Source organism: Balearica regulorum, chromosome 16 (genome assembly GCF_011004875.1).
Source record: "Balearica regulorum gibbericeps isolate bBalReg1 chromosome 16, bBalReg1.pri, whole genome shotgun sequence".
NCBI lineage: Eukaryota > Metazoa > Chordata > Aves > Gruiformes > Gruidae > Balearica > Balearica regulorum.
In genome coordinates, this window is record NC_046199.1 from 9,689,184 (window position 1) to 9,716,176 (window position 26,993).

Genomic DNA, 26,993 nt, shown 5'->3' on the forward strand with positions numbered 1-26,993 from the left:
ACAGCCGACCTCGCCGGAGCATGGTGGTCACGGTGAGGGTCTCCTGCCCGTGGCAGCCCGCCGCAATCAAAGCTTTTGGGGACGGCTCTGCGAGGTTTTCCCGTGGGGTTGCAGCCCGCCCATCCCTGACCCCACGGAGGTTTAGCCCTTTCCTTGGGAAGCGGGCAGCAGGACGGTGGGTCTCTGCAGCCGTGGAGCTGCGGGAGCCGTGAGGCTGCGGTGTCACGGTCCCCTGGGTGCTGCAGAGGCAGGTGCCACCCGGGGATGCGTGGGGCTGCGGCCAGAGCCGGCCGAAGGAGCCGCCCGCAGCCCCCCATGCTCTGAGCACCACACACTCTCATTTACTTACCATGAGGGGGCTGGAACCGCAGGGGTGACACCGCTCCCCAGTTACCCCTGTAGGTTATTCCCTGCTGCCGCAGGTGATGACCCTGTGGCTCAGGCTCCTGGCCAGCACACCGAGGGCAGGGGGGAGCCAGGCCAGGGGCTCCCGCGCTGCCAGACCTGAGGGTCTCCAAACCCCTGCGGGTGAGGGGATGGAAGGGGAGAGGATGCTCGTCCCCCATCTCGCCCCGCAGTCTCCACCTGCCCCTCCGGGTTAAGGTGAGTTTCTCTCCCCCGGCCACTGCCTCGCTGGGAGCACCTGGATGGGCACAACCCGAACAGGTTCCCACGATGCCACCGTGGCTCGTCCCTGCCAGCTCACGTGGGGCAGACAGCTGCCCGTATTGCCGGTATCGCTCTGGAGCCTTCCCTGGACAAGCAGGAGACTAAAGGATGTCTCATGGAGAAAGCAGCGGTGGGAGAACATATTCCTTTTGAGTGATGACTAGTGGGGGAAAAACACCTTTTAAGGGAAAAAAAAAAAACCCCTGAAGATTTCACCTTTTCAAAAAATTCCCATTTGACCAAGGCGCTGCTTTCACAGGGGGCTGTGAGTAGGACCCCCCAGCTCCCAGGGTGGCGGGGGACAGCCCCAGCACTGGGACTACCGTCCCCACTGCCCTGAGCCCACTGCCTGCCCCAAGATCCCAGACCGTCCCTGGGGTCCCCTCCAGGACGGTGTCACCCCTGTGAGGCCACTGTGGCTGTCCCCCCTCCTGCCCCTCGCTCCTCCAGGACGCTCGTTTGCAGACACTCATTACTGAAGCAGCAGGACGGGTTTTGAGCCGGACCCCACGATGACCCCCCCAAGCCAGCCCTTCCCCAGGTGTCCCCCACCCCGGGGCAGCTCCCGGCCAAACTCCCGCACCGGGGCTCACCCCCAGCACGGAGTACAGTGCTGCCTGTTAGTCAATGAGAAGCCAATTAATTGCATGCTAATGAGAATCAAACCCCTGCCCCTAGGGCATGGAGCTTTACCAGAGGCTTCCCCCCACGGTGGGACATGATTTCGGGATCCAGTGGCTCCCTCTGCCCCTTCACAAAGATTTCAGTGCCAAACTCCATGCCAGGTCCCCAGCTCTGCCCCCTCTCCCCTTCCTGCCACTGCCTACACCACCCCAACAGCCACGGTGTGCCCCCCCAGCACCGCTCGAGCACCTTCCTCGGGTGCTGGGGTCCCTCCTCGCCAGCCCTTCAAGCCGTTACTGCTTTGGCGAGCCGGGCACAGAGCTCTGCGGGCAGCCAGCGCCATCCCTTGGGCTCGGCACAGCGAAACGCCGTCACCCAGGACGGTGTCCTCCCATCTCTGTCGTGCCAAAGACCGAGACGGCTCTGAGAGCGTGGGTCCTACAGTTCCTGAAGCTCTCTTCCCTTCCCTGGGGAGGCAGGATTTGTACCGGTGACACCATCAAAACAAAGCAGCAAACAGGCTGAGCTGCAGTGACTAATTAAGTTTTCTCACTAATTGCTTCGATGTTCAGCGCAAACAACAGCACTGGGGCGGGTTCCCTCACCCGCAGGCATGTGGACAGCTCGTGGCGGAGTGCGCCGGGCAATGCAGAACGCGGCACCCAGCTGCAGCCGGAGCACCGGCTCCCTGACAAGCCACCCCGGCTTCAGACACCACCACCTTCTCCCTGCCTCCATGGCTGTAATAACCTGCCAGTGGAGAAGGATGTTAATTATTACTGAGCGGCTCCTCGGAGCAGGGAAATGATACTGAGCCGCTGGCGGGCGGTGAAGAGCAGTGAAGGAAACCGAGGGTTGAGGTTTTAATTGGTTAAAATAAAAGCAGAAGCTCTCCTCGCCCCGACGCCACCTTTCTGGCTCCCACACAGGGGAAAAAAAATTGAATTAGGGTTTTCTGTTCTGTTACCGAGAGAAATCGTGCCCATTTCCCAAGGACCGAGGTAGCCTGGGTTTTGTCTGGAGACAGACGCATCCTGGTCCGGGGATGGTTCCCTCCAGGCTGGAGCAAGGTGTTACGACAGTGTTGGTACAGACACAAAGAAAAGTCCAGGGAAAGAGAATGAGGAACAGGATGTCGTGCAGGGACTCCCCATCACCGAGGAAGGTGGTTGGGGGCTTGGGTGCATCTTGGGGAGCAGAAACTCACCCCGTGGTGGGTCCCAGTGCAGAGGGACAAGGCTAGTGCAACATGCCCGAAAGCAGGACCCATGATTGTCACTTGACGCTGCCCCCCATTCCCATGACACAACTCCTGTGGCCGCAGCTGGGTGACCAAAATCCCATTCCTCCTTCCTGGGCAATCAGCACCTTTGGGATGGGGTGTGATGGGGACCCTGAATTGCCCTTTCTGCCAGCTGGACCTGCCTGCACCGGCTGGGCAGCTCCATGGCTGCTGGCTCACCCTGACGCTGCCATTGCGGTGTTGCCATCATGGCATTGCCATCGTGGCATTGCCATTGCCGCTGCAGCACTCCATGTCCAGCTACATTTGCAATGACAACTTGAGCACCGGGGCACAGCTCCCCCCATTATTCCCCCCCCCCACCCCCGGTCTCACCACGATGCTCCACGGTGCTCACAGCATTCCCACAACTTTCGGTTAAACCCTCCAACAGGATCTGTCCTACAGCAACCCCCTCTCCCATTAACTTCCAGGGGTACTCAATACCTCCTGCAGCCCCTCTCGCAGCCGCAGCCAGCCCTGCCATCTCGGGACGATGCTCTGCCGGCCCCGTGCCACGTTTCCTGCTTGCTCCTCTACCCATGCACCGAGCCGGCCACAAAGCCGACACACCACAGAGCCAGTCCCTGCTGAAGCACGGCCCCTCTCAATGTGACACTGCGGGGAAAAGCATGACCAGGACCCCCACGGCATCTGCTCCCAGACCCTGCTCTCCTCTGCCCCTACCCACCCACTTGCACAGGTCAAAATATCTTTGGAAACAACATCCTGGGGGCAGGGATGCAGGCGCTGCCTGCCCCGGGAGGCTGCAGCCCACCAGAGGCTGCCCGGACAGGCAGGCAGCAGGCAGCCCCCCACCCTGGCACACAGTCGCAGAGAGACCCTGTCCAAGGGGGCCCCGCTGCTATTGCACTTTTCTTTCACTCAAGCGTCACCAGTTTGGCGCAGGGAGTAAGGAGGGAAGTCACGGGCAGGGGTGAAGGCAGCAGGGTCCTGCCAGGCAGGGGTGCGGGCAGAGGGGTATGTACATGGGCAGGGGGTGGAGAACAGTCCAGCTTGCTTGATCCTGTTTGTTTTCCAGTGTGAAACAAGGTCCGTGACTTGTTTAAAGTGGTTAATTGGTATTTTCTGTCTTTTTTTTTTTTCCTTTTTTTTTCCTTTTTTTTGTAAAAAGGGGGTGAATGGAGGGTGGGGGAGAGGTGGGATGGGGGGGACAGAAAACTGGGAGAGACCCCCACCCTGTTACCCTGGGCTGTAAACGAATCCTTGGAGACGAGTCTCTGAGCTGCTCATTTCTCGGGCATCTTACTGGCTCCCCCCTTCCGCTGGCTCGGGGGCTTGGGGACGCGCTCATCCTCGTCAGGGCTGCCTCGGGAGCCTTCCCAGTGCTCGAGGGTTTTCTTGTGATTAGTCTTTGCTGCCACGCTCTCTCTGCCCTTTGGGGATGTTTCTGGAGGCCTCTCCTTGGGTTTTCTCCCCCTTTTCTTCCCACTTGTGCTTTTCTTTTTCTCCTCCTTGTTGGAAGAAAGCTGTTCCCTGCTTTTCTTTTTCCGGTTGGCCTCTGCGGAGGTTCGGAACCAGTTCTGTGTCCGTGAGGTGACACAGGGGTTAGTGACCATCCTGGGGCCGGGCACCAGCACGCACAACCCATGCCTCGCCTGCCCAAGCCTGGCCCACCCCATGCCCTGCTGGCATCGCCTCCCCAAGGACAAGCTGGCTGGTGCTGAGCAACTGTAACCAGCTTGGGGGTGTCAGGGACTTGAAGGGGGACAGGGAGGTCCCCCCCCAGACTGTCACAGCATTGCTGATGCTCCTGGGAGCTGCTGTGCTCTGCTCTTGGCAGACACGGATGGATGGAGTGGGGCAGCCCGAAGACGGGTGCATTGGAGCAGGGATCAGCACGGACCAGCCCCAGCCATTTCCTTACCTCCGAGTGAGCCTTGATGATGTGGTACTTGACCCCGCTTTCGGAGCTGAACTCCTTCTGGCACAGGAGGCAGCGATACTTGCCCACCAAGTGGTCCCCCTGCAAGACAGAGCATCCTCCTGCAGAGCTGAAAACGCCCTGGAGGGGTGGCTCCCCCCACCCCCACCCCGTTACTCCCTCACCCCATGAAGGGAGGTTGATGCTTGAACCTTGAAGCAACAGAAAATAATTACTCATTTCTAAACCACCAGATCTCTGCCAGCCCTCGGTCCCAGGCCAGGAGCTCACAACCACGTCTTCTGCTCCGAATTTCAGCCCATGCTGGCTGTGCCGCAGTGGCATTGGTGGTGCCGCCCATCATGACGCCGTCACCAGGCATCAAAGCACTGAGTCCTATGAGCTTGGAGGGCAGCAAGCGGCGCGTTTTGCTGCCTGCACATCCCCAACACCGGTTGTTACGCTCTCACCGACACCGCGCATGTCCCCGGGTGTGCAGAGAGCTGATGGGACCGATTGCCCCGTTTCCTCACTGTCAGCAGATTTGTGATCTCCTGGGACTGAACTGCCATCTAATTTATGTCCAACAGACTCACCTAATTTTCCTTTTACGCTGTCAAAGAGACGCAGCAACTGCTGGATTTCTGTCATTACAGCCCTTGTGGGGATGACTGATCTCCTGGCTCTGCTGCAGTTCAAGGCACAGGGGAGATAATGTGCTCTCTATTGACGAGGGGTTTATGGATGGGCCCCTCCAGGCGATATATATGCTCCCTGGGAATTTCTCCATAGCTGGCTCTGTGCCGTAAATCTGGAGTTAGACAGGTCTTTCATTTCGGGAACAGGCAGGACACAGGCAGGCCTGCCCCGCTGCTGGCTGGTTTCAGAAATACTCCTCCAAAAATCACCTCAGTGCAGTAATCCCCGCTGAGGATGGGGCACTGCCTGGGAGCATCCTCTGTTCTCGGTAAGGCTTGATGTATTTCAACCAGTTCTGCAGGATTTTACAGCAGAGATCACAGGCCAGCTCTGGAGGGGTTGTGTGATTTACGCCAGATTTGCTGGCACACGTATCCATTGCAAAATTCAATCTTCTGTGAGGGCAAGAGTCCTGCTGACAGCAGTGTGTGGGGGACAGGAAGCAGCAAACTGCCCCAGCGCTGACCCCCAGCACCCAGCCCCAGCTATGTCGGACTCGCCAGACCTGGAGGGTGCAGCTCTGCGGTTAAAGAAATTGCTCGTGCAAATGCCTGGCTTCTTTCTGTGTACAGTACCAGCCAGGAAACGGCTCCATTTTCTCTTGGAGACCGTGCTGCAGGCTAGCAAAGGAACTGCCCTAGTCTCCTGTGTTTGCACTTTTATCCCGCATAAATACAGCTTCATCTGCCGGATCTCTGCAGCCCATTTTCTAAATGATCTCATTAGGGGTTGATGTTCCAGCTAGTGTTGGAGGAGCGCGGGAGTTTGTGTTTTTAATAACCACAGGGTATGTATTGGAGCTGCCTCCTGGAAGCTCCGTTCAATGGAAGCTGCAGCTGGAAACGTTTCAGTGTATAAAGCTTTACCAGCTCTTACTCAGTTCCAATTTGAGAGACCTATGCTGAGCTCCCGATCCCCTCCCCCTGCAGTGGCTGCAGGCCACCGGAGCTCGCTGCACCCGGCAGCGTTGCTGCTCTACTGAGCGAGAGGGCACTGGTCTCTGCGCGGACCAGTTGCCTCTTCCAGCCTCAGCTCTGTCCCCAGGAGCCATCGCACCAGAGTCCCTCTGGCTGGGGAAGCGGCTGGGCTTCCAGAGGGGCTGCAGGGCAGCCCAAATCCATGGAGAAAGACTTCTGATTCCCATCTGCCTTGGGAAACGTTCAGCTTCCTGGCTCTAAGCTGCTGTGGTTGATGCACAGCTGCGTGTGAGGTGCTGGCCATGCTGGGTAGCCGAGGGCTCATGAACGGCTTGGGGGCTGCAGGAGCCAAGCTGGGCAGGGGCTGCTGTGGGATGGGGATGCTGAGGCAGGAGGATGCAAGGCAGGCGGGCTCACTCGTGCTGCCCATATCTCCGAGGCACTCCATGTGTCAGAGGTATGGGCCCTTGGGTGAGACATTTGTGTTGCAAGACCTCTCCTCCAAGGCTGGGGTGGCAGCTAAATCCCCTCCATCACATCTGCTCAGCTCGAGTCTCTCTGCCTTTAGCTGCCTGTGTCTGTGGGTTTGATCCTGCCCAGGAAGATGGTGCTGAGGGTGAGTGGCTGGACCAGGATGGTGTGACAATGGGCTGAGTGGTGACAACTCAATGGGCAGTGGCATTGCTTGGCCAGCCCTCCTTTAACCCGTGCTGTTGTCCTTTGGCCTGCTGCTTCCAAACGAGCCGGGGGGGGAGAGAAAACCAAAACCCAACTCCACCTCTGAGCTGAGGCTGTAAAAGGAAGGACCTACCTTGTTGCAGTTGGCCAGGTGAGCTTTCAGCCCCGAGACACTGGAGTAAATGGCTTCACAGCACTGTGGGAAGAAACAAAGCAGGGTTTGCCACGATCCTCTCTTGTCTCCGTGCCTTCCTCCCTGCCGGGGCCAGGAGCCTGCTGCGCCAGCAAGGCCACCGGTCCAGGCTAAGCAGCGTGAGGTTAATGCTCTGCAAGACGCGGAGAGCTCTGGTCACACGTTTCCTATTAGTGCTAATGGGAGTCATGTGGCCACATCCCTCTGCAATGGGCTGAAAAATGTCTCCCCTAAACGTCTCCGTGGAAAACGTACATTTGTAAGCAGTTGGGAGGTCCTGCTGGGCTACAGGAGTTCTTGGAGCCACAGCAGACGCTTAACGGAGAAATCACCCGGGCAGCAGCATGACCAGTTTCTGAGCAACGTCTTTTCAAAGCGCCTGTGTATGACATTAATTAGCCAGCATGTCTCCCCCGGCCTTGCAGTAACAACCCTGTTCAAAACTCCCATTAGCAAAGCTTTGTTTCAGATGATAAATCATCATCCCAGCACGAGGGTGGAGTTCACCTCCCCGCGAGCTCAGGCCAATGCTGCGTTTTACAGCAAGATGAAGCACACGCACCATGCGCCCGAGGTCTTTGCCTCTCCCAGGGCTTTAAAAAGAATGGCTTGAAACCAGCCCTGGCTTTACTCTGGGACAAGCAAGTTCTCTGCATAAAAGGGCTCTTGAGCACAGAGCGTGCAGCCTTCGCCACGTCCGGATCTTGGGAGCTTCCCAAAGGCAGCTCCAGAGCCCAAACTGGGTGATGCTGAACCGTCAGCCCAAGGGCACCTGGGGAGAGGGTGGCCTGGTCCCCAAGCCCAGTGGCTCAAGTGCACCAGGAGGGTCCCAAAGGTGGGACATGCTTCAACCAGGCATGGCAGCGACCCCAGCGAGAGGAGGTGAAATGAGGGTCTGAGCATGATGCTAGCTTCACCCGGAGCCTAACAAGAACCTGGCTTTGGTGGGTTTCTGCCCCCAAATCTCCCCCCTCCTCCTGCAGACCGAGACCAGCCAGCCCAGAGAAGAACAGAGACGGTCCTTACATTGTTGGGACAGTTGATGTGGCCCTTCTCCTTCACTTCATTCTTCCAGTTTTCCAGCAGCCTCGGATTGAGCTTTGGAAGCCCCGGTCTGGTGTAATTGAGCTGCAAACAATAGAAGATGATTAGGAGAGCGGCACACACCAGTCCGGTCCTTGGTGGAGTCCTCCCTCTTCACATGGGTCCTGACCCCCCCCCAGGAGAAGTGAATTGGAGCTAAAAACTAGTTGGGAGGCTTCCCCCAGAGATGTCATCTGCCCCCAGGCACCGCACAGCAGGGGGGTGGCTCTGCCGGCTGCTGTGCCACTGGCGAGGTGGCAGCCAGGCTAAGGGGCAGCTGCGGGCAAGGAGCAGGGCTGGAGCCCCCGGCACCGCAGCCATCTCCACACGGCACTGGCAAACGGGAGAGGGGAGGCTCCTGCTCCCGTTCCCAGGTCCGCGTCCCGTCACGGAACCAGGCCCGGACCCAGCATTTTCAGTGCATCGTGTCGGCACGGCCCTTCTGCCACGTTTCATAACTGGGAGAATAAACAACCCTGCACGCTGGGCAGAGAGGGGACGGATGCCAAGAGCCTCCATGGCTGCCTTCCACCGATGAATGGGCACAACCCGTTAAACAATGAAAGGCTCTTGTGTCTCTGCCTCTCCTTCTGGCAGGGCTGCTCTTTTCAAGTGCTTTTAATTACCGCTTTATTAGCAACTTTGAGGTTTAGCATAGCGGGCCGGCCTTCCCAACTCCATTTCTGCATGTTCAGCACAAGCAAGCGCAGCTGCGGCATCTCCATGCCTTGCAACTGCCGCGCTTGGCCCTGCCTGCAGGGCTGGTCCCTGCCTGCCACCGCGGCAAGGTCCGCAGGGGACACGGGCTGCTCCACCGGCAGTCTGAGCCGCTGCCTGCTGCACGACCGCCCAACCCAGCGAGCTCTGCTAGAACCGACGGACGTTGCTTGGGTCCCGAGCCCCAAACTCGCCCCAAGCGGGAGCAGAGCTAGGTGAGCTGGCACAGTACAGGCGCGGGTACCCGAGCACGTGCTCTCTCCGTGGGCACCTCTGAGCGCAGAGCACGGCTGCATCAATACATCCGCGCTGGCCGGGGAGGACGTACAGACAAACGGCGTTTGCAGAGAGGCACCAACCCAGGCCGTGTTTTGAAAAAAGTGCCCCTATGATCCGGAGCTTGCGGTTCCGATGCAGCAGGGAGGCTGCGGGCTGGATTTCTTTTCCAGCTGTGACTGTTCCTGAATGTGCTGATAAAGCTGTGAGTTTGCCTTTGTCCAGCTTCCCCGAACAGGCTGCGCCCAAACGTCCCTGCAAAGGGGAGCTCCCACCGAGGGCTCGGGATGTGGAGGGCTCAGACACCAACCGCTTGTTTCCACTCAAATTTAAATGATGCATAAGCCCCTGCAGCCCCCACCTCAGCACATGGCGGGGCACAGCCGAAGGGAGCCCAGGGAGAGCTGGGCTCCACGCGAGGGGCAGGGGCAAAGGGCCTTGCGAAACGGCGCTACAAACGCTGCTAAGGACGGATGTGGAAAAATCCCCCGAGCCCCAGCGTGCTCCTATTCTGTCCTATTCTGTCGTGCTTCGCAGCTGGGGGAGATGCCAGCAGAGCTCTTTGAAGCACTGGGATGGTGCATCTACCAACCGCTCGGTCCCCCGCCTGGGGAAGGCAATGCCACCTCCAGGGGAGAACACAGGAGTCCCTTTCTGTCATTGATACTGAGAGCCAGGATGCCAAATGGCCTCCTTAATTAAAACCCAATCAACCCCATGAATGAGCAAACATTAACAGTAACCGCACACAGCCTCAGCAACAACCTCTCCCTCCGTGCATCCCCAGGGAAGAGACGAGGGGGTATGTTCAGAGATGCGGACTCTGCTGCTCCGGCTTCCCACTCCAGAGAAAAATCCCTCCCCGCTCTCCTCCAACAGCCCTGCACAATAACATGCAAATCCCATGTCTTCCCGGGGCGCTGCGGTTCTGGGAACGTCAAAGTCATCTTTATGTCTCTATTAAGAGGGAGCCCCAGGCATGGAATATTTTTATTTTTTTTCCATTTATTTTCCTCAAACAGCCTGTAAGTGAAAATCTTCATGGCCAAATCATTAAACGACTACAACTGGTTTTGGCCGCAGCCCATCTCTTCTGAACAGTCGAAGGATGGTGGGGTGGGAAGGCTTGTTTTCTTTGACTGACGGTTTTATTGAATTAACTTTCATATTTCAATCCTCTCCACTCCCTAGACAGCTCTCCCCTTCCCCAAAATATATCGCAGTAAATGAGAACCATGCAGGCTGCCTCGGCCCCAGCCAACAAACTCCCCTGGAAGCCTTACCGAAGTCCCCAGCGCGAGGCACGGCTCTCCCATCGCCCCGCAGAAACTGTAGCTGATGCCATCTGGGAGGCAAAGCCAAAACACACGCAGCGTCGCTGGCCGGCAGCTGGGTCCCATACATGGCTCCGGGCAGCTGGGTCACACCACGCCAGCGCTGCTGAGCAAGGGGAGGAAGGATGGACTCTGCCCCGCCGAGCTGGAGCTGGGATCTGGTTTGGTCCACCAGTGACATGAGTCTGCAGGGCTCAGCCTGGCTCCCGCCCGGGCAGCAGAGCCATTGTTTTGGGGGATCAACCCCAGCCAGGCTCTTCTGCTCTGGAATTTATCCTGGCTCCAGCATGGAGTTTTCTTAAAAACTCAAGCCTGGAGATGACTTCTGCCCTTTAGCTTTATGACTGGCCTACACAGCCCTTCGCTTTGGACCCCCGTCACCCCACGATGCAGTGCCCAGGCTCCACGGGGATGTGCAACCTCCATGGCTGCCCCCAGCCCTGCAGCAACACCCAGACCCTAAGCTGCGGGGAGGTGAACAGGGTGCTCTTGCACCTCACAGAAGAGCTCTGCATCCCTCCCTGCATGGCACAGGGGCTGCCTGGGGTGCAGGAACCCACCACGACCTCTGGCACAGAGCTCAGGGCACCTTGAAACAAATCCCCCCACCTCGAGCTCCACAGGGAAAGCATCACACCAGAAACAGTAAGATTTCCATGGCATTTCCTCCCCTCTCACCTCTTCTCTCTGCTTGAAGAGGCTGTTTCTCTCAGTCCAGCCTCCAAAACGGGTAAGGGCATCATCCCCTGCCAGATCCCAGAGTCCACCACCGCCTGCCCATGCCACTGAGCTGGGAATCTGCCAGCCTCTCGCTCCTTCCACAGCAGCCCCAAGACTGCTCATGGGCATGCGATGGCGCCAGTGTAGGCCAGAGGAGGGTTGGAGGATCAGCATCTTCTTCACAGACCTTCTGGAAAGGGGATTTTTCCCAGAAAAGCAGCAGAGGTGTGCCTTTCCCCATCTGACATCCCCAGCAAGCGGCCATTGTGAAACATCCCATCTGTTTCAGCTTATCCAGAGGCAAATAAAGATCGGAGCGAGAAAATAGGACTCCAGTGTATATTTAGAAATGCTGGATTTGGTTAGTGCAGAATGAAGGCAGCACAGGGCCTGGGATCGAGCAGCAATCGTTTATTCTAATGCCATTGCTTTGGTGCAAAGGAATCCGTCCTCCGGGGGAAAGGCGAAGGCATCCCACCACGGGCCACCAACAGGATCCAAACCCAACATCCCTCTCCCCGGTCGGGACCGGCTGCCACATGGCCATGACGGCAGGCTATGGCGCAGGGGCTGCAGCGGGGCTGTGCTTGCTGGGGTGGCTGCAAAGCCCTGTATCCCATCAGCTTGCTGAGGAGCTGCTTGCCTTCCCCTAGGGAAAAGCTTTGCTGCCTGGAGAGGGGATGGAGAGGAGTGGCTTTTTTCATCAGCTTCCTTGAAATCCACATTGAGTGCTGGGACCATGGTGGGTAACTGGAGAGCTCAAGGACAGAGCAGGTCCTGTGCTACAGCAAGTCCAGGTGCATCCAGCCATCACTGGTTACAGACCAGAGATGGGAAGCGTCTGTCCCTCTGGGACCCTGGAAATCCCCAGGTCCTGCTGAGATGGTGCAGGAGCAGCCGCAATCTGCTGCCAATCCCCGACATCCCACCACTCTCCAGGTCCAAGCTAGTGAGGGGGCGGGTATACTCCCAGTGGCTGGATACTCCCAGTGGCTGGATACGGCCCGTGGGAAGAAGAGGTGGTGGGGTGGTGGCTCTCCTGGGAACCATCAGTCCTGCTGCCCCAGTCACGGTTCACTGGTGTTTGTATTTCTGCAGCTCCAGTGGCTCTGGGCTGCCATGTCCCTCAGAGGGATGGCCACCATGCGTGCTCAGTAGGGCAGTGGCACGGGGATGTGGGAACGCTGCCCGCTCTTCCGAGCCTCCCGTGCTGCCTGGGGCTGGACCCACCACAGAGCTGTCCTGCCAGCATGGCTGAAGCCAGTTCTGAGGGAAGGGCTATTTTTGGGGCTGTAACAGGGTCAAAATGGGCGCTTGCTGGCATGTTTGTGTTGCTTGCAATTGAGAGGTTTTCTCCACACCCTCAACTGAAACAACTTGTAAATGTAGACCAGTCTTGAGTGATGTAAGATGAGCAGAGCGTGCTGAAGTCAGCAAGCACCCACCAGCCTCCCCAGGCAGAACCTGCCTCCCACCTACTTCCAGCACCGCTCATCGAGAAAAAAAAAAGTCATAGACTGAACAGATATATTTTAGAGTGTTGTCAAGGGAACGTGACAGTCACTGCAAGATGCACCCCCAGGCACGCTCACAGCTATGTACGTATTCGCCTGCTGCACTGACCTCCTCTGAAATCCATCTGTGTGACACATGGCCACCACAGCTGGGGACAGCTGCCTGTGCAGGGCTCAAGGTCCTGATCCTCCAAACCAAGAGCCTTGTTTTGCCACCTGGGAGCTGGTCCAACTCCCTCCTTGCTCATCTTCAATGTAAACCTGCGTCCACCAACCTCACAGCAATTCTCTTTGTTTCTTAGTGCTGAGATGGGGCTCAATTAAACTTAAACAATTAGACTCTGAACATAAGAAATGTCTCATTAAGAAAACACCACCACAAACAGCATTTCACAGAACAATTATGCCAGTGGCTGAGACCTTTACGATGCCTTTATATGTCAGCTTGCACATGGGCCCCTTGTTCAGGCCTGGGACTCCTGACTGCCTCCCTCTATTCAAACAGGAAATACCCAAATTCAATAGTAAGGGGAGCAGTTCAAGGAGGAGAGAGGAATGCAAGTGCTGAGTACCACACCTCGCCTCCCACAGTATTTGAAATGAAACAGCTACTTTGGGCTTGATTTTTTTACGCTATAAATGCATTGCAGCTGAAGTCATCTGGAAACTAACAATGACAGCACCAAGCCTTGGGGGAAAAAAAAGTTTGCAACCAGATCTGACCCTAAAACCCCCAGCTCTGCGCCAAGGCTGACAGCAGCACCATGGCCGGATCCTCTTCTGCGCCGGCCACCTCACTGCAGAGTAACTCTGGAGTTACTCACTCTGGAAACAGGCTGCAGCTTGTCCAGCGACTGGCAGGTTGGCTCTGTGCTCAGTCCCAGGCTGGCCAAAAAGTGTCGACTACAGGATTAAAAACCTACAACTCCCCCTCTTTTTCTCCCTTTACACTGAAAAGATTTATGATTTGCTGCTGCTTCATTCCTTTTACAGTCCAGAAGGAGCATTCCTGAAGGGAATTTCAGCTTTGGGACAGTCCCTGGAATCACGTCCTCCCACAGCCAGGAGGGACGTTTGTTTTCAGGTTACTCCAATGCCCCCCTGAAGCTCCAGACTGCCAGGGCACTGACCTTTCGCCATGCAGATCCCGCAGCACCAGGCCATGTGGGCATTGCTGCCAGAGACTGCAGGGCTCAGCCCTGCCTCCACGCTCCGGCTTCCTCTGCTCGCAGCAGCACTGCTCCAGTGACACTGCAGGCCCTTTACCTCCAGGGAAGCATCTCCCAGAAGTTAAGGAAGAGCCATGGAAGGGAGGAAATTCTGCCCGGGGCATCTTTACTCTCTGACAGTGCAAGGGAGATCATTTCAGATCTGACCTCCGCTCTCTCCATGTGCTCCTCTTGGCTGCCAGTCCCCACCACAACACTGACCACGGACCAGAACCAACCTCCCTCCAAGACATTGTCCAGGCCAGACTCTGATCTCTCTGCTGCCCGCAAAGCACCACCTTTTGCTCCATTTAGATTTGAGTGCCAGCACGTAGAAAGGGCAAAGCTGCCTCCTGCTAGGCTTGTACAGAGCCTCCAGACCACTGGGGCTCAGCCTGTGCTGGGTGGGCTCCTGAGCAATGAATTTGCCATCACAGTTAATTCATTTAACACACAGAAAATGAGACACGTGAGCCCTCAGCGAGCTGGGGCCACGCTGGTGTCCCAGGATCTCTGTGTACAGCTAACACACAAAACAAAGGATAAATAAAGGCTTCTCACCCGCTTGGTTTCAGGCACCAGGTCATCCTTCATCCTCCGCTTGGTCCAATCCTTGGCGAGCTCATCCTCTGCTATCTCCTGAAGGTGGAAGACGGCTACTTGGGCCGACGTCCGACGGATGCGGCCGCTCGGGGTCCTCTCAAAATCTTCTATGGGGCCAGGCTCTGGCTTCACCTCTGGCTCCTCTGGAGGCTGCAACAGAGACAGAGTCAGGAAGGGCATGACGAGGGGTGAAGCAGTGAGCTCTCCAGCTCCGGGATGGGGATGCTGGGGTTCGGGCTGTGCATTTGCAGACCTGCTTTGTGCAGGCGAGGGCTGCAGAGACACCAGTGTGCCTCTGCACCCGAGCACGGGAACAAGTGGAGCACCCCACCTCCCGCAGCCCAGCAGACAGCCGTGCACAGGACTGATTGCATCCTTTCACACTCCCACGTGTATAAATGTCTCCATTTATTAGAGTTAGGGAGTTACTAGTGGTGGATGCACTGTCAGTAGGGATCAACAGAACAGAAAAGGATGCTCCCCAGGGACGGATCCTGCCACCCCAGCGCTGGCAAGCAGTCGGTGCCTGTTTGCTGCTGAGGGAGAGGCCTAAAATCTGTTTGGGTTTTTTTTCTGCCTGCAGAGCATGGATGCAGGGTGGGCTGGAGCACAGCCCCGCAGGCACCAGAGAGGGGGAATGCTGCTGACTGCTCTGATCCCATGAACACAGCTCCCCGCTTTCTCGGAGGGGAAGAGGGGGCTGCAGCCCATTCCCCCCAACATTGTACAAAACACGCGCACGGTGATGGGAGGGAGAAAACAACATCGGTCCCGACGTCTGCACCTGCCTTGCCCGGCCCGGCCCTGCCCGGCTCTGTCCTGCCCACAGGCTCAGCAGCTCTGCAGTCAACCCCGGCAGGGGATGGCCCCGCTCCTCGGGCTGTGGAGGTGTCCGGGGGGCTCACCGAAGCCGTGTGTTCTGACCGCACATGGTAGTCGTGGCCAGCCTTGGATTTGTACTTCTTGCCGCAGTGTGGACAGCTGAAGACAGGCTTGTCAGCCTCGGCGAGCTGCTTCCCACACCGCTTCTGGTGGTACTGGTAGCCCATCAGGCTGGAGAAGTTGGCCACGCAGCCCTGTGGAGATGGGAAGGGTTAAGGAGGGCTGGGGATTCACGTGCCCATGTCGAAACAGTTGGGGTGCCGTTGCTCCTGGAAGGATCATGTCCCGAGGATCCCTCTCCTCAAAGCAGCTCCGCCAACCCAACCCCTCCAAGTGGTGGGGGATCGCTGGCCGGCCCCTCTCCCCCAAAGAACCACACACAGAGATGACAGTGCCACGGAGGGATGGGGGCAGCAGCCCCCGTCCCCAGCACTACCTGTCCCAACACACTGACAGCTCCCCGGACAGACACACGGCGGGCAGTGGGAGGGGAAGGCAGCGGGGAGGCACTGCCTGCGCAGAGAGCAAAACATCTGCGGGGACAAACCTCTGCCACACCTCCCCGTTACCTGTTCGTGACTTGTCTGCTACCGGCTCGTGATCGGTTTTCGGTGTGGTTTGGTTTAGTTTTACACTGTGCCCAGGACAGTGCTGGCTGTGCCCCCTCCCAAGTTCAGGAGGCAGAACCAGCCTTTCAGTGCTCCTCAACCTGCCCGACGCCCACCCTCCTGCCAGGACAGCCCGTCACCAGAGTGCACGGAGCCAAAGAGATGGAGACCAGGATGGCTGAGCTAAGGCAGAAAAGTCAAGGGTGCACCAAGGGATGCCTGGAGAGTGCGTGTTCTCCTCTGCATCGGGACTCACTCCTTCCCCCTTTTCACAGAACGAGAAACAGGAATCGTTCTCGTACCTCATTGGGGCATTTCAGTTTTCCCATCTGCTTTAGCACTTTCCTCAGCCTTTCCCGTTCTTCCTGTTCACCAAGTCCAGTGGTTTCCACAGGAACAGGCTGGAAACAAGGAAGTAACAGAAGTGACAGTCAACCATTTACTCATGTCCTCTGTGCCAGGAGTAGGTGGTAAATCTCTGCCTCGCAGGAGCTGCCCTTGGCCGGGGGGAACCTCTCATTAGAAGAGCCGGATCTCCCACTCCTTTACCGCATGCCAACGCCTTTGCCGTTATGTGCCAGATCTGCTCATGCCTTTCCTGCGTTTGCACCCAAAGGGCCAGCTGAGAAACCCAGGAGCAGTTCCTGCACGGAGGATTCACCAGTCAGGCTGAAGAGCAGGAGATTAATGCACAGGTAAAAGACAAGTCACAACTGGTAAACACGGGACACACAGAAATGTGGTTATGCCTTGCCCTGGTATCTTGGTGATGTACATGACCAAGTTTTTAAGAACAGCATCTAAACTGGTGCCTGACAGATTTTATTCAAGATAAATTAAGTGGCTACTTCTCACGGGTATGGTTGAGAGCTAAAGACTGGATTGTGAGATTCGTGCAAGGCAGAACCCATCAGCCCCAGATTTGTGGGCACAGTTTTGGAGGCAGAGCTTTGCCACTCAAAATCCGCCTCACTGTACTCACTGAATCTCCCCCTGTTCTGGGATTTGAAATCCTGTTTTATTTTTCCAGTCATCTGCTCTGTTCCCCAGGATGAACATGAGCCTAACTAGCTGCCTGGAAGGAATGGCTTTGCTCAGCAGGGAAGGGGGAAGGCCAGTGTCTGGACTGAGCAGTATGTGAAATGCTGCAAAGATGGTGGCGTGAATCCCTGCTTTACAAAGACAAAGGAAAGCGGACTGCCGATTGCTTAGTCTTCTGCACCTGCATCGAGAAACGAGGCGCGAGACGAGAGCAGCCCAGCTCTCTTACCTTGCTGACGTGTTCAGCCATAGTGTGGTAATTCAGCCCAGCTTTGGACTTGAACTGTTTTTTGCAGTGCTGACACTTCAAGGCATCCTGCAGCTGAAGGAATTAAAGGCAAGTCACTGCGGAGGCCACAGTCCACCATTTGTTTTTCCAAGGGCTGCTGCTGCTGCTGGTCAATAAGTCCCATGGGTAGCTGTTGCTGCAGCAGTACCCAGCGGTGGGACTCAGCAGGCAACACAACGTCCCTGTCCCCCATCCCAATCCCAGCCTGCAGCTCAGAGTTTCCTCTCTGTTGTCCTGGATACTGTTATCAAACCCACATGCCCCAATTTTTGGAAAACATTCCATTTTGGATGTAGATTTAAAGCCCCACTGGCTGGAAACATCTGGTGTCTTAGTCTTTCTGTTAAAGGGTTAGGAAAGAGAAGAAGCTTTGATCTACCAATATGTTAGCGGACTGTGCTCTGCAGCCCTATTAACTATGACAGATGCTGGCATACAATACACTTTCTGAGCACCTGGGCTGTTTGAAATTAAGCTGCTGCTGGACACAATCACAGCAGAATACTTCCCACCTCATATTGCTCTGCTGTTTAACCTGACTTGGCCTCCTGAGTGACTGGGGAGATGCATTCAATGCACACACTAATGTACAAGGGGAACTTGCAAAGTGAGTAAGCAGATCGTGACTTTTGCTGGGGCAGGTACCAGAATTTATTGATTGAGGTGAATGTTCTGGGCGCCAAGACACAGGATGTCTCGACAGGGAGCCAGTGCCCGGATGGCCGTGGCCATTCCTGCTCCTCCTGCCTGGCTGATGCTCCACCTTCACCACTTCCCCTTTAAATCAAGCCTGGAATAGAAGCTAGAGAGGGAACAAAGATGGAGCTGCAAATCCCTCCTCATCCTGAAGCTCTGGGGAAATGAAGAATAAAACTCACTGCAGCCAGTTGGGAATGACTCACTTGTACCTGTGCTCCCATGAGTTAATCTTGTTCCAGACCCAAGCGCTTGATCCTAACGAGGTAGATGCTAAAAGCTTCCTGACTGATCAGATGCCAGTGCCAGCCAATTTGGGGTTCACTTCTCCAGTCAACACTGAAGAACATGCCATGTCCATATTCTAACAAGCCCTCCCACTGGGGATGCCAGGAGGATATACCTGCCCTCACCTCCTTCAGGCCCAAGCATGTTGCAACCATCCCCATTCCTTATTTCCTTTCTAAAACTGAAGGAAGCAGGGCAGACTGCTTAGTGCCAAGCACGGAATGGCAAAAACAATTTCCGTTGTTTTACAAGACTTTTGTGAGACTGCACATCCTTTTCTCATTGTTGAGCTAAGGAATACTTCAATCATTAAACAGAGAGCAAGCTGAGAGGGTGTCTGCACTCCAGGGTCACTTCTGATGGGGACGCCCTGTGCAGTGGGACATCACTACCTCACTAAGGACACGCCACTGGTTCATCTCAGAGATGAAATGCTGAGACGGGACCTGTGGTCACACGCCCAGAGCTTGGGGACTGTCCTCTCTGGACCAATGACTGCTCTGGCAGGGACGCTGCAAAGCACCCCAGCTCCCACAGAAGCACAGCCAGCCCTGGCAAGGACTGTGCCTCATGGGGAAGGGTGACAAAACACCCGCTCCTAGGGCTGGAGCCCCGATTCCTCGGCTGAACATCCACTGGCCTATTTATAGCGGGGAAGAAAGGCCCGACTGCTCTGGCGGAGTCACACTCAGCAGGCCGGCTGGCCGTGCAGCCTGCGTGGAGACTGCCTGGCTTGGGAGATGCTCCAAAGCGCAGGAGATATGAGTGGTGATGGCCAAGAGCCCCACTCCACTGAAGCCAGGAGGATGTCAAGAGGAGGCAGGATCCTGCCTGGCATCAATGTAGTACAGGGCTTGAAAGGGAGAGTAGCCTCCCACTGCTGTGTAAATAGTGAGGCAAAGGCTGAGGAGGCATTTACAGAAAATGAATGTGGAATGAAAGCCGAGCCACATATTTTCAAAGCGGGAGGCATCGATCCCATGTTGGCTTTCTGTGGCAATGGCTCTGCACCGTGCCAGGTGACAGATGAAGATGCAATCCTTTTGCTCTGACGGATGGCGGTGTGGCAGAGAGACAATTTTTCACTGCACCGTTACTGAACTCCTGCGTCTTGACAGCCTGCCTGGGCATATCCAAGTGCGGTGTCTCCCCGAGACGTGTTCTCATTCAACCACAATTTATCTGGCCTGATGCAAGGCATGGCGCACAGTGAAATCCTACAGCCAGGACTCCTGAGAGGGCCAGATTAGAGACAATCCCAACAATCTCTCCAGCCTTAAAACTATTTGTTTAGCTACTAGAAATACTCGACTCTGCTGGAGACACTGGGGCAAGAGGCCCAGACCACAAAGGGATTCAGTATCGCCGAGAATTAGGTGACCAAATCCTTCTCAATCAATGCAAGGCAGCCAGCTCTCTGAAGATGACTAGCAAATGCTCTATCAAACACAGCCCAGAACTGGTTTTAGGAGCATCAATATGCATTTATGAGTGGCATATGTACACACCCATTCCCCTCCAAAACCCTTATGTGTGTGATTGAATAAAGCAAGTCCTTACTTTCTGGCAGACGTCCATGTGCTTTTTGAGCCCCACAATAGTTTTCCTGGTTATAACACTGCAGGTTGGACAGGACACTTCTCCCTTCTCGCTGATCTCCCGCTGCCACTGGTCCTCGGGGTTTGCTGGCGAGGGAGAGGAGAAAGGTGTTACACCCATCGGCAGAGACCACAACCCTGCCTGGACTGCTTGACAGAGCACAGCCCTGTCCTAAGCCTCGATTTGCTACATTGAAAAGCACTGAATTGGGAAAAGTTCCTGATGCTAAAGAAAGAGAAATACTCTCCCAGGCATGGCCAAGCCAGGCGCAAACCATGCAGGCACTTGCAGCTCTGCCGGCCCCACAGCTCCTGCCTGAGCAAACTGGGTCACTGGGCCACTTTACGGGGAGTTAGCCAACCTGCTGGCATTTCACAGGGAAAAGGAGGTTCACCTTTCCAACCCCGCTGCTGTCCTGCACACCAGGAGTTAAAACATGATGATACCCCCGGCCACCTGATCTTGCCCTGCATGGAATAACTCCCCCCTGCCAAACAAAACAATTAGCGGGAGTGAAACAAAGGTGAGTGTCTCGGCTCTATCCGGACGTGTGCCTGGAAAGCTTCCCTGGCAATCCTCTTCCCGGCAGACACACAGGCAGCTAGAGGAGTGCTAGTTTCCAGGCATCTGTTTATTTGAATGGCTGTGACTAGCTTAAAAAACACCCAAAATAAGAGATACGTGAGGCCAAAACTTGCTCCCGGGTCCAGAGTTCACGCTGCGTTCTCAGCAGAATAGTACTCGGCTTCCAGCATGGGAAGCCCGGCCTGAATAAAATCTGCCAAGTCTGTTTATTTGGATGCTTTTGCACGGCTCTGAGATCAGAGAGTCGTTTATTTGAATTTGAAAGCAGTGCAAGGCATTGCAGCTGTGTTTATCTTGCACATCCTGCGTTCCTCCTGCTGTCAGAGCTCCCAGGAAAAGTCAGCAACCTGCGCTAGGGTATAGGCTGCACATCAGAGGCTTAGGGAAGATATAATCATGCCCAGAGTTATGCACTGGTGTCATTCATGGAGATGATATTAGAAAAATGCCATCATCCCAGACACTGACCCAAACTGTGGTCACAGAGAAGCCAGGTGGAACCAGGATTTGGTTATCAAGTCCCAACACTTGTAGTGGTCTGTCCTGGCAGTGAAGTGAAGATACAGTAAACTCCTTTGGGATGTCATTTGTGGCTGCATCAATATTATAGCAGTGGTGGTTCCTACATCTGTGCTAAATCTTGACAGGGCAGGAGCTGCGTGCTCCTACTTCTGATTTTGGGCTGCTTTTGCTCACAAATCTGCTAGAAAACTAACTCAGCCAACAGCTCACTGGGCTGGGAGGGGTGCGGGGACCTCTAGCTGTAGTGTGAAGGTGGGAATCGTGGTGGCTCGGATCAGAACACAGGACTGAGCTGATAAGCAGCTAAGCTGCACACAGAGCTGCTGCCTGTGCTCTGCCTCCACCAGGCTCACCTGCCGGTAGATGCACAGCGGTTTCCTTCTTCACACCAGCTCCTGGAGGTTTCTTTTTCAGCTCCTCCGTGTTGGTGTTCCCCTCCAGCTTCTTGGCTCGATGGGCTTTCGCCTTGTCCTCTGCTTTGACGAGACCTGTAGAGAGAGAGGATTTTTATTCAGTACTTGCTTTAATACCCTGAGACCAACTCGCATTTAACCGGGGAAAAAAAAATCTCTACCTCTGACCCAGGGACATTGAGCTGGCTGTAGGTCTGCCAAGGCTGTATGTATAGGACCAGGTCCATAATTATGACAAGCAAAATCATAACAGCTTGTGGTGTTTTATAAACAGAGTAATTTGCCCCAACCCAGACAGTTTATGTACTTAAGGAAACATCATGGCAAAGCAGGGTAGGATGCTTCTAGCAAGGCAGACTGTGGGGAAGACAGGCTGAGGAGGAGGCAAAAGGACATTGTGCAAGAAACTAACAGGGGAAATTGGAACAGCAAATTCAGGATATAAAAGTGATGTTCCTACTGATGAATCTGCACTGCAAAGGCTGCCTAACTGCTCACACCGAGGAACTGGGATCCCTCTTAGAAAACAGGGCAAATTCTGGGATCTTGCATCAGATCCCACAGGATCTTTTGTCCCTGGATCTGTGCACAACTGCCACAATAAACACAGGTCTCTCCCAGTCCCATAGGCGCTGGAAAGGGTCAGGAAGAAACAGAAGGAGAGGAGGGGCAACCAGGCAACATGCGCACGGAGAAGAGGAAACGTGGCACAGCCACCCTGGGTTGCTGGCGACTGTCAGCAAGCCTGCCTGCAAAGCGGAGAGGAACTCAAAGGCAGGGGGGTCTCTGCACAGGCAGAGCATCGGGCTCTCAGCCAGCTTCTCCCGAGCGCATCCACTCTCCCACCTTGTCTGTGCCTCATCCCCACGTGACTGCATGGGCAAAGTGTTTGCTTCCCATTCAGCATGCTAAAAGCATCACTGCCAACCACTAAAGCATCCTCTCTGCACCGAGCAGGGCCAAGTGAGCAGAGGAAGGCTCAGCACATGCTGAGAGCATGCTGGCAGTGGCAGCGCTGTCCGATCCCCCCCCCCCCGCCACGCACAATCCCTCGGCAGTTCCTGGGCTGACCTAAGAAATGGAAGACATGACTTGCAAATAATGCTTTGGAAAGGCTGGCAAAGAGAGGAGGGGGGCTCTCCCCTGGCTCCGCTCCCCCAAAATCCATGTGCAGTTCAGCCCTGTGCCTGCACTTCCACAGAAGGATCTGGAGGTCAGATCCACACCTGCCCTGCGAGGGTCCACGTGTCTCTGAACTCATGAGTCGTGACTCTTGCAAACCCAGGGTCTGAATGGAGACAGCACCCCACGATGGGCTGGTGGCACCCCTGCCTTTGGGGAGCAACTGCCACGTTGAACCTGGGGGATGTAGGCAAACACCTGCCCGATCTTCACTCTCCATTTGAGGCAGTGGGTCACTGGGGGGACCAGCTTATTCTTGAGGAACCCACAGCAGACATTTCAGTCTTATGGCAATGCTTTTTTGGGGAAGTTAAGGGAAACAACCTCAGACTTCCCAGGAGCCAGCGAACAAGAAATCGCAGAGACCACATCCAGCTTGCTCTTCAGTAAGTGTTTAATTCCTTCAAACCCATTAGTGCCTCTCCCCCGAGTGCGTCTCATACTGGAAGGTGCTGCCTCCTGCAGTGCCTGGAAACCTGCTTTTTATTCCCCTGGTTGAACAAATATCATAGCCAGTCCAAATCCAGTTGCTCTCATGCCAGGGATGCTCCAGGTTTCCTCCCTCCTTTGTACCCAGCCAGATATATTTATGGAGCACAACCACAGTTCCACTCACTCTTGCTTTATCAGGCTGCAGCAGCCAACTTCTGAGCGTCCTCTCAGGAAACATCCCGCTAACACGTCTCTTCCCCCTTGAATTCATTTTGTTAAATGTGGGCGACCAGCGTTGGAGACAATGTCTGAGGGATGGATGCGTCACCCAGCTTTTCTACGCAGCAGAAATCCTTCTCAACGCCATCGGAAACACTGTGAAATCCCAGGACGGTGGGATGATGATAAGATTATGTTTTTCATGTCTCGCTTGTGTCAGCAGCTCGTTACTCTTATGTTACAGCTGGACATACCCATATCCTTTCCTCTCTTCCCTCACTTCCCAGTGACAGGCTCCCAAGCAGAGCAGGCAGGGTTGTTATCAGTGCCCTTCATTCCCTTTATGACACTCTTATGGTAATAGGCGCCACCTCCTTCAGCACAACATCCCCAGGCTCTGCGTGGCTGTCATGTATCTCCACCAGAGAGAGGGCTCTTGGGGAAGGGGCTTCCCTGAAATGCCCCAGGGAGAAGCTACAACCCTACAGCTGACCAGAGTCATCCCTGTATTACCTTTCAGTCCAAATGTCCCCGAGATGGACGGCTGCTCCCCCGTAAATTTCTTAGGAGTTTTCTGTTTCCTTCCTGACTCAAAAGAGACAAACAGAGAGAGGGATTTGGTCAAATAACTGTACTGCCAGGGGGGCTTCAGCAGTCCTAAGGCAAGGGGGAGGCACACACTCTATGTCAGGAGTGAATCACCTTGGGGATGCCTTTACCCCTGTGAAATACAGGGGTGTTGGATGAAGCAGACACCCCACCAAACAGTAACAGGACGCTGCTTCCAACCCACAAAACCAGGAAAAATAATGCTATCCAAGGGCAATTCAAACAGTGGAAGTCGTGGCTCTGTCTAGCTCCAAAAGTCACGTGGTTTCCACAGTCTAAGGTGGCTGGTGGTGGCTCACTTTGGAGCTGCAGTGTAAACCCGCATCACGATGGGGACAATGATGGCCCTGCCTGCCAGCCCACATGGCAACGGGCACAGTGAGCCTCCCTACCCTGCCCCAATACGTAAGGAAAATACATTTGCCAGATACACCCTGGTTTAAACTGCCACACTCAGTGAGGACAGACGGGCTGACATGGCAGCTTGCTACGCTGCAGGGAATTCAATCCATTTCTAATCCTACAGGTCCTATAGAAATACCTCTACCACCGCTGCAACCTGGTTTTCACTCGGTGGAACTCACTGCTGCAAGAAACCGGAGGGGGCAGGGAGGGCAAATTACCAGGGTGTTAAAAAAGGCTTGGATACATTCAGAGACACTTGCAGCAGCGTTGGCTGGAGCAGAGCCCTTTCCCTTCCCGTGGGACACCCCTCTCTGGGCTCCTGAACCAGCATAGCCCCAGGCTCTAATCTTACTGTGCTTCATCCTCTCAGGGTCTTCCTCCTGCAGCGAGGCCTGGCTGCCTCCCTGCTGCGCAGCATCCTTGCCGCTCGAGGACTTCGCCGTGGGAGTGGCAGCTGCCATTGCCTCAGCTGCTGCGATCTGAAACTCCTTGCTCTCCCGGCTCTCCGCCAGGCACTCGCCATTCTCGGCATGGTCCTGGGCCACGGCTTTTTCCGTCTTTGCCTGTTTGGGATGGATGGTGGGGCAAGCTGAACTCTCAGCAGCTCTAGGGCAAAGCACAGAGGGCTTGTTTAAAGAGGGGTTGTTAGACAAACGTTCTGACACCTCTCCCCACTCGCCAGCCCAGATCATGGGAATGGAGGCGGGCACATTCCCCTTCTCCCAGCCATCCCTATGCCACCACCACACAGCCCAGCCACAGCCTGGTACCTTTTCTTGCCACTGCTCTTCCCAATGGCCTTCGGCACTTTGTTTTCTGCTTTGCTGGTTGGCACTGGCCGGTCCAAGTGATTCCAGAGCCGATGCTTTTCTAGCTGGGTTTTGGAGGTGAAGGCAGCTTCGCAGTACGAGCACGAATAGGTCAGCTTCTCTGAGATCGCACCCTGTGTGGAGCGGGGAGAGACAGGTGAGCACAGATGTTAGACCACAAAAGGGACAGGCTTTTTCTGATGCAGACACAAACACAAATTGTGTGTAATACCCTTCTGCCTCTCCAAACGGTTACCAATGGTCCACGACCCTCCCAGGCCAGACCTCACACTGAGCTGGAGGGACACCACTTCCTCTCATACACCCTCACAAACTGTCCCTGGTCCATCTGTGCCCTCCCCATTTTAATCTCACAATTCTCCTGGGGCTTAAGGCCTGAGAGGGGCTTTACCCTGTAGATGGTAATGTAAGAGCTGGCCCCTGGAAAGGACAGACAGCCCTCCGGTCTCCTTACCCCTTGGCAGCGCTGATAGTGGTACTTCAAGCCATAAATGCTGGGGAACTCCAGCCAGCAGCCTGAATTGGGACATTTCACCCTGGAGTGGGCTTTGAATTCATCCTTCCACTGGTTCATCAGGGGGAGCTGGGAACAGGAGAGACAAGAGACATAACTGAGCAAAGAGCATCATGTTCTTGGGTGCTCGCCACTGCATCCCGAGGTGGCCGGGGGCGGGGGGGGCACATAGGACCTCTGATCATTGCTGTCCACCCCTTCTCATGACACAGCCGTAAGGTGGACCCCAGGGCTGTGTTTCAGCGCAGGGTGCTCCCTCAAGCGAGGGGTACTGGGACAGAGCTGCAGGGTCTACAGGCTAATGGTTCCTCCCAAGAATTTACCTTGCTGTGCCTCCCAGAGCACGCTCACGCTCCCAGCCAGGCTGGGGAATAAATCAGGCCAGAAGTCACTCGGGTGATTTAACCACCCCACATTTCATCTAGTCAGTAAATCACCCCATGCCCATGCTCTCATGACAAACTGCTCTGTGTGTTGTCCACGCTACTGTGCTGGAGTTAAACTGCACAACTCTGAGGGGAATAAATCACCCCCTCGCCAGTGCTGCCGGATCATTAGCCAAACCTGACATGGCTGTGAAAAAATCCAGCTCATCCGCAAATGGCCCTGGGAAGGGGAGGCTGGAGGGAGTTTATTGTTCCCCACCAGGGTTTTGGAGGATGCCAAATGCCTGCATGGAGGGGATTCAGGGGCCAAGATCTTGCCGAGCCCAAGACAAGGCTCCTCCGAAGATTAAACCACTGGGAAGGCAGGTTTAACTCCGGAGCGGGGCTGGCTGGAGTGCACAGTGCAGCAAGGCATGGAGGGCAAGTCAGAGGGAGCGAGGCAGGGAGGGCATGGGGCATCAGAGCACGCAGGGTCTTACAGGGATGTCTTTCAGTGCCTGGTTCTCAGCCTTGGGTCGTCCTTTCTTCCTGCCTTCGGTTTTGTCACTGGTTGCATTTCCTGCAAACAGATGCAGCGCTAACCTGTAACTTTCAGTGATGCTGGGAGTCAGTGTGACCCAAAGACAAGCTGGACAGATGCGAGTGGCCAACGGGAAATGTCGTGTACAGAAAACTGAGACTGAGATCTGGGAGGGCTTAATGAACAGGACTCGGAATAAAAGCCATTTGCTATGAGAACAGAAACAAGCCAAAAACCATCCCTGAGAAGAAACCCCAGAACAGCTAGGAGACGATAACTGAGATCAAAAAAACTAAACTCAACCTGTAAAACACCCTTCTCTGGTGAAAATCAGGTAAGAAAAGGCTGGAAGCCAAGCCGGCAATTCCTCCAGCGCCTGAGAAACTGGAGTTCAGCTCCAAGCCTGGCGCTGGCTGTGCTCAGAAGCCAATCCAGGATTTTTTTTGGAACAAGGAAGAGAGATTAAATAGAAAGCCAATCAGTTAACCAGTTACCTACAAAGGCACTGCCAAAACCACACGCTCCCTCTTATTTCATGCCTTCTGCCCCAGCAGCCAGGAGTAAAATAGCA

General features: G+C 55.3%; 1 protein-coding gene across 9 annotated transcripts in view; it reads right to left on the minus strand.

Annotated features, from left to right (window-relative positions):
* Window positions 1–3,660: 3,660 nt before the first annotated feature.
* The window catches only part of ZNF512B (zinc finger protein 512B), a 30,716-nt gene continuing 7,383 nt past the window's right edge, over window positions 3,661–26,993 (minus strand). The window contains exons 3-17 of one of the 9 annotated variants that reach the window (XM_075769068.1): window positions 26,382–26,461; window positions 25,457–25,585; window positions 24,943–25,115; window positions 24,525–24,778; window positions 23,672–23,749; window positions 21,266–21,400; window positions 19,767–19,891; window positions 17,163–17,255; window positions 16,195–16,293; window positions 15,191–15,478; window positions 14,361–14,552; window positions 7,974–8,075; window positions 6,888–6,950; window positions 4,464–4,562; window positions 3,661–4,119 (exon numbers count right to left, since the gene is read on the minus strand). In XM_075769068.1, the coding sequence (XP_075625183.1) occupies window positions 3,826–4,119; window positions 4,464–4,562; window positions 6,888–6,950; window positions 7,974–8,075; window positions 14,361–14,552; window positions 15,191–15,478; window positions 16,195–16,293; window positions 17,163–17,255; window positions 19,767–19,891; window positions 21,266–21,400; window positions 23,672–23,749; window positions 24,525–24,778; window positions 24,943–25,115; window positions 25,457–25,585; window positions 26,382–26,461 (2,204 nt within the window). In that variant the 3' untranslated portion in view covers window positions 3,661–3,825. The remainder of the gene's footprint in view (window positions 4,120–4,463; window positions 4,563–6,887; window positions 6,951–7,973; window positions 8,076–14,360; window positions 14,553–15,190; window positions 15,479–16,194; window positions 16,294–17,162; window positions 17,256–19,766; window positions 19,892–21,265; window positions 21,401–23,671; window positions 23,750–24,524; window positions 24,779–24,942; window positions 25,116–25,456; window positions 25,586–26,381; window positions 26,462–26,993) is intronic. The other 8 variants (XM_075769069.1, XM_075769060.1, XM_075769066.1 and 5 more) reach the window with 8 other exon arrangements.